This window comes from Carlito syrichta, unplaced genomic scaffold (genome assembly GCF_000164805.1).
Source record: "Carlito syrichta isolate Samal-C Ts95f unplaced genomic scaffold, Tarsius_syrichta-2.0.1 Scaffold315456, whole genome shotgun sequence".
In the NCBI taxonomy this organism is placed as follows: domain Eukaryota; kingdom Metazoa; phylum Chordata; class Mammalia; order Primates; family Tarsiidae; genus Carlito; species Carlito syrichta.
Genome location: NW_007259552.1, coordinates 384846 through 391716, shown reverse-complemented (window position 1 = coordinate 391716; position 6871 = coordinate 384846). Strand labels below are relative to the sequence as shown.

The window sequence follows — 6871 nt, the reverse complement described above, 5'->3', positions numbered from 1 at the left end:
AGGCCCGCCACTCACCAGAAAGCCCGAGGTGCTGTCCAGCAGGCAGCGTACACGGCACACGAAACAGCGGGTCAGGAAGGCAGAGAACTCAGTGGGCAAGCCTGCGCCCCCCTGCTGGGCCCTGAGCAGCCTCCCCAGGACGGCGTTCTCTCCTGCCCAGCAGCAGGGCCGAGGGGGAGATGGCCAACGAGATGAAAGCCAGACACAGTCACAGGGCGACAGTCACCCCAGGGCATGCGACCAGCAGCCCAGTGTGTGTACAAGCCCCAATGGTATGGTCACCCCACCCCCCACAACCCCTGTAGATGACCACTCTGGTGAATTTGCCTTCCCTGTCTCTTGTCTTTAAGACATACTTTTTGACCAGGCGCAGTAGCTCAAGCCTGTCATCCCAGCACTTTGCAGGGCCAAGGTGAGTGGATTGCCTGAGCCTGTGGATTCGAGGCCAGCCTGGGCAACATGGTGACACCTCATCTCTACAATAAATCAAAAATGAGCTGGGCGTGGTAGGCATGCTTGTAGTTCTGGCTACTTGGAAGGCTGAGGTGAAAGGCTCGCTGGAGTCCAGCAGGTTGACGCCGGGGTGGCTGTGAGCGTGCCACTGCCCTCCAGCCTGGGCGACGAGTGAGCCTCCAACTCAAAAAAAAGAGACATACTTTTTTAGTACATGTGCATGTATGACTGCCAAATGGTTGCTCAGGTTTGCTCAGCCCCCGTTTTGAGCTTCTAAAGACCTGTTGCATGTAGGCACCTGGAATTTGCTTTCTGCATTCAACTTTATAAGGTAAATCATACTACTGGATGAGGTTTGGTGAGGAACTTTCTTGAATTACTTTTCTTTAATTATTTATTTAGAGACAAGGTCCCCTCTGTCACCCAGGCTAGAGTGCAGTGGCACAATCACAGCTCACTTGAACTTGAATCATCCTTGAACTCCTGGTCTCAAGCAAACCTCTTGCCTCAGTTTCCCGAGTAGCTGGGACTCCAGGCACGAGCCATTCACCTGTTTTGAGGGATTTCTTTTTGTAGAGATGGGGTTTTGCTATGTTTCCCAGGCTGGTCTTGAACTCCTGGCCTCAGGTGATCCTCCCACTTCAAAAGCCTCCCTCCCAAAATGCTGGGATAACAGGTGTGGGCCACTGCACTTGGCCCCTTGAGTAATTCGAGACTCCCGTGGCTATCCTGAGGGTATGTGTGAGGGAACCAAGAAGTGTCCTCTGCAGGGGACCTTGGACAGATGTCATCTTTCCTCAGAGCCTGGATGTGACTTCCCCTGGATTTGTGTCTACTGTTACCCGTCCAGGAATTCCATGCCTGACAGGCTCATCTCAGGGGTCAGGACCACAGGTGTAATGGGGGGTAAGCCGTGTCTGGGAGGTCTTGTTACAAGGGGGAACCCAACTCTGAGTAGCCCCTAAATCTTTCAGGGGTTTTCAGATTAATCTAGGATGAACCAAAAAAGGTTCCTGCAGACACGAGTCCCGAGAAAAGTTGGCAAAAAGAGACAAGTGCCACAGCAAGAATGGAGAGGCCCCAAGACTGACGATGCCTGAAAAGCAGCCAGAGCCAAGAAGTACTCTGGGCTCACCAGGAGGGAGGGTGCAGACACACCCAGAGCAACACAAGGAGGGAGCGTGCAAAGACACTCAGAGCTCCACAAGGAGTTGGGCCAGCCAGAGGACACAGAGATGTGGGGGGAGGGGTGAGGAAATGCGTGCTGCACCACTCGGCTCCATGTGGAGGGCAGTGGCAAAGGAGAAGGCATGTCTGGCAGTCTCTCCAGAGGCCTAGCCTGTCTGCAGGAAGAGCTCCATGTTCCAGGGGGATGCACCTGGACCCGAGAGACCTACCTGTCTCCACGTGTGGAGGCTGCCCGTGCCCCAGTTGGGGAGGGTCCATGGCCCAGTGCAGCTGCCGGCAGAAGTCCTGGCGGTCGTCCACATGGATGTAGTCATAGATGTTCTGGTGCATCACATCTGTCTGAAACATCGCAACAAGGCCGTTTCAGCTATCCCTGCATGGGTGTGCGTGCTCTCTCCCAGTGGCAAACCCCAACAAAGTCCACGGCCTCTGAAGATGCAAGTCACATCCAAAGTCCTCAGGAAAGACCGAACTTGGCCTTGAGGCCATGACGCTCCCTTGAGGTCATGACGCTCCCTCCCTGGAAGGGCACGTTCTCATGGCCTGTGGCAGCCCCGGCTGGCCAGCTGCATGCTGATGGCCTCTCCAGTCCCCCTGCCCACCGCCCCCTGTGCTCATGCGCTGGCCCTGGAGGGCAGAGCGGGAGGCTCAGAGATGGGACACTTTGGGGCCACGGTACTCTCCTAAGTCAACTCCGGCTCTTCGTGACTCAGTTTCCCACCACATCATGTCTTATAACCTCAACTCCCTTCTTCCCGGCACCCAGGTCTCAGCCCTTGCCCAAGTCCATGCTTAACTTGTCAATGTCCACCAAAACGCTGCTCGGCTTCACTGCAATTTCATTAACTCTATAGCTTGATTTCAAGAAAACTAACATCTTCATGATACTGAGCCCCCAGAGTCACGAATATGGTCTATCTCTCAATGTATCTGGGTCGTCTTTAACTTCCTTAAATACCATTTCCTGTTTTCTGCGTGGCAGTGCTGAACAGATTTGTTCCTGGTAACTCGGTGTTGTTAATCTCATTGTAAACAGCACTTTTCCCCTCATGGTTTTGACTGAAGGGAAAGACGGCTAACAAACGCGTGCTGTGGGTCACACACTATTCCTTCACAAGTTTCTGAGGGTGAGCCTGGGGGTGATGACCCCAGGGCCTCCCTGGGCAGCCTAGGTCTCCCAAATGCCTCAAGCCTCATCTCCTGCACCCCAGTCAGCTGGCAGAAGGGAACTGACCCTCAAGGGACCGTCTGCAGCTCAACCGAAGCAGGACACAGAGTAACCCGTGGAGGGCACCACACAGTCGGAAAAGATGTTTCTGGTGGAGACAAACCGAGGACAGGATGAAACACAAATGCTTTTTCGACTGAGGAAATACAGTTCTGTGTTTCGATGGCCAGTGTGGCACATTGATGGTCCTGAGTCTGTCTTAATATTTTAGGGGCTGATTCCTAAAAGGCGACATCAAGAGCAACCATGGGAGAAACGGGAGGAGGAGAGAGAGATGAGAACAAAATGATCCAGGTGGTACAAGAACAGACACTGCCTTTGCCAAGTAAAGATGGCCCTCGCCTTACTTTACACTGTCCCAATTGAGCGCAGGTTAAAACCGTTTCCCATTCTAGCCCACAGCCTCCTCCAGCCCTGGGACTGTTTTGTGCAAAGCACATGGACGTGTGCTTGTGGGTTCTAACTGCCCTGATGGACAAGCCCTCACAGCCGCCCAGGCCACACGGGGCAGTCTCTCTGACCTGGCGATTTCTGAAAGGATGACCAACTTCTCAAATTGACAATGTCCACAGCAACTGAACTACGCATCTAAAACCCATTTACTCATCATAGGTGCACGAGCTCAAAGACGCTGCATCCAGCGCTCAGGCTGTGCTGGGAGATCCATGGCGCCTGGCTCTTCGCACCACATTTGGCACAAGAGCGCCCTCAAGCACAAAGCTGTCTTAATATCTCCACAAGACATTTTGCATACACTAGAGGCCAGGCCTGACTTCAGGGCGTTTGGAAACAATTTCCTCATAAGAAAGGCAAAACTTTTTACGTCTAACGCTTGGAGAAAAAAGCCAAAATCTCTCCCCAAAAGAGACCCAATTAGCAAGTTCAGAGTTGGAGTCAAAGCTGCCCTGCACAACACCTGCCTCTGTCCCCAAAGCCAAGCCCAGGGGAGGCTGGTCATGGCTAAAGGAAGCCACTCGAGTGTGTCTGCAGAACTCACAAGTGGCTCAGGACACAGCTCGGTGCCATAGGGATTCTGAGCATGTGGCAGGCCCAATGCACAACCTTCCCCTAGATTCAGACTCTGCACATACAGCAACCACGACCGAGGTGGAGGCCAAGTTACTTTGAGTACTTTTCCATGTCACCATGCCATATCCTCATGTTCATCCATGTCCCTATACCCATCGACGTCCCCCACCGTGTCTGTCCATGTCCCTGTGTCTGTCCACATCCCCATGTCCATGAACGTCCTTCCTCCTATCAGCCCATGTCCCGTGTTCATCCATGTCCTTCACCAGGTCTGCCCGTGTCCCCATGTCCGTCCATGTCCCCACATCCCCACATCTGCCCACGTCCCCATGACAGCCACGTCCTTCTCCACGTTCAACCACATCCCCACGTCCACCCACATCCTGTGAGCTCTGTCCTGTTCGGGGCACCAGGAACCACAGTGAAGGAGGCACCAAACCCACTGATCTGCTCTTTGCTTGTACAGAGGAAGCGTCCCAAGAGCAGATGGACAGAAACCGAGTCAGTCACTGAGAGGGAGAGAAGGATGTGGGGGCAGCCACCCAGCTGCCTGTACCACCTCAGGAAACGGCCCAGCATCCATTGCGCCAGGCCTCCTTGGGGTAGGGCACACCATGGGGACATGAAAGCTCCCCACCATAGATATGGGGAACACACAGCACAGCCTGCTGTCACACATTGTCAAGAGCCACCAACCAGAGCAAAGCCCAGGCGCCTCTCCCTGAGGCGGGGCTGGGGGACACCTTTCACCAGGTGCCAGTGCTCTTTCCAGGCTCTGCATGGTCAGTGGCCATGAGGTCTAGCGGCAGCCGGGCAGGCAGACACTGCAGTGCCCACTGTGCAGACGAAGGAAAGGAGGCTCGGAGCCATCCCAGGACTGCCAAGTTGGAACAGCTGCCCTACACCCAGGGGCAGCTGCCTGGTAGCCCTTACAGGTCACGCCTGCTGTGCAGCACTGTCCCTGCACGGGGGCTGGCTCAGACCTGGAAACAAGTGGCATCTTCAACCGGACCGGGGGAGAGACCACCCCTGGGGACATGTGCAGCTCACACACGACAGCCACAGCACCGGCCCCTGGATCAGCGGCAGGAAAGGAGCTTGTCAGGATGAGCCTGGTGGTTGCTGGGCCTTTACAGCTCCCAGAGAGAATGACCCTGCTCAGGTGGAGGGAAGTTGGACTTGGAGGTGGACATAAGAGCAGCCGTGTCCCAGGCTCACTGGTAAGGCAATGGCTCTTTCTGCCTTGGGGAAACTATTCAAAACCTGGTTTCATGGGCTAGAAATGACTCAGGGCCTCAGAAAGACTTGAATTCTAACAACGTGTCAGGGACCAGAGTCTAGGCTCCCCTGCCTTTGGCGCCTGGGGCTCCCTTGGTGCCTGAACCACGAGATTCTTTTTTCACTGCTCTGCACATCACCTGTTGGCCCCAAACCCCTGTTCCGGCGCCGGCTGATCCTGACTCCCGGATGTGACCCCTCTGCTGGCGGAGGCGCTGGCCACGGGAGGCGGGCCTTCTCCTCGGGCCATCCTGCCCCTACGGTGCCCAGCTGGTATGCTGTCCAGTGTCACCGCACCAGAGCCCCAGAGAGTGGCTTTCCATCGGCCAATCCTGGCCTGGACACCTCAGGAACTTCCCCACCACCATGGCCTTATGCTGACCAGTGAGAGTCTGCCTCAGTCCCGCTGGGGGTCCCAGACGGCCTCTTCCTGAGCCCTGGGCTCAGGTCCATGGACACCACTGTCCACGTCCTCAGAGTTCCCTCACCCCTTTACTGCTGATTCGATGATACTAGTTGACACCACTTCATACTAAACATATGTTAACTTTTAATATTAAGCTGTTCAAATTTCTGCATGGTTTCTGTCTCCAGAACGAGCCCTGACAAATCTGTACTCTTTATTTTTCAAAGTTCTATTTTGTTCTTTCTCAACCATACCTGTTCTTTTCTCACGGCATGCTGAGCTTTCTTTATACTGATCCTTATTGTTTCAAATATATCCGTGGTGCTCTAGTTTCTTCCCGACTACTTTCTACCTTTGATTCTTCCGGGGACGTGCCCGGTCTATTTGCTGTCTCCGCTCTTTGTCTAAGGTTGACTTGTGTGCTTACAATTTGGTTTGCAAGCTCATCCTCAGAGGGGACGCCGCCTGGGAGAGGCCTGTGGAAGTGCAGATAAAAGGTTCCATTGTGCCTCTTTGTCCTAGTGTGTCATCAGTCCCCAACCTGTTTAATTTCCAGATCTAGGGAGACCTCACTGCAGTAGAGTCTATTTGGATTGTGTAACTCAAACTTCCAATTTCTCATGACAGATTCCTTTTCCTTCCCAGATCAGGCAGAAAAAAGCTCCCATGATCCTCTCGTAGGCCTTGGGCGGAATCTTTTACTGCACCTTTTCCTGGATGAGTCATCCTTCCAGGGTCTGGCATCTGATGAGGGCTCAGCCCCACGATCTACCCTGAGGTCTGGGACCATCCAACGAGGGCTGGCTGGGCCAGGGCTCTGAGGAGTCCCCGCACATCAATAAGGGCACTTCCGGAGACAGCTACGTCTTGTATGCACCAAGCAGCTGAGGGTTAAGACAGTGACCAGGACTTGCCGAGTGGAGTGGTACTAACCAGGAGAGGGTCACACACTGGTGCTGACGCCACCCCTCAGAGCACAGGAGGCCAAGGAGGAAGCAGTGCTCCAGTCGGCACACAGCCCAGTGTTTAGATCTGAAACACCCCTGACACTCTGAGGCCACTCACGGAGAACCTGAACCCAGGCTGGAAGAAATGCCACCATAGACCAAGCTGGGTGTGGAAATCTTCATCCGATAAGAGCTCGGTGATTCAAAAAGTTCCATTTTTAAAAAAATTTTTTTTTTAGTATGAGTCTCACTCTGTCGCCCAGGCTGCAGGGCACGCTCACGGCCACCGCAGCCTCGACCTGCTGGGCTCAGGTGATCCTTCCACCTCAGCTTTCCAGTAGC

At 54.2% G+C, this 6871-nt stretch overlaps 2 protein-coding genes across 2 annotated transcripts in view; both read right to left on the bottom strand.

The window, feature by feature from the left end:
• The window catches only part of EXOC3 (exocyst complex component 3), a 41940-nt gene extending 40198 nt beyond the window's left edge, over nt 1-1742 (bottom strand). The window contains exon 1 of the mRNA XM_008072826.2: nt 1719-1742. The gene's annotated coding sequence lies outside the window, so the exon portion shown is untranslated. The remainder of the gene's footprint in view (nt 1-1718) is intronic.
• Nucleotides 1-6871, bottom strand: part of AHRR (aryl-hydrocarbon receptor repressor) — a 70092-nt gene that overhangs the window by 9128 nt on the left and 54093 nt on the right. Inside the window, exons 5-6 of the mRNA XM_008072825.1 lie at nt 1851-1980; nt 16-152 (exon numbers count right to left, since the gene is read on the bottom strand). Coding sequence (XP_008071016.1) covers nt 16-152; nt 1851-1980 — 267 coding nt within the window. The remainder of the gene's footprint in view (nt 1-15; nt 153-1850; nt 1981-6871) is intronic.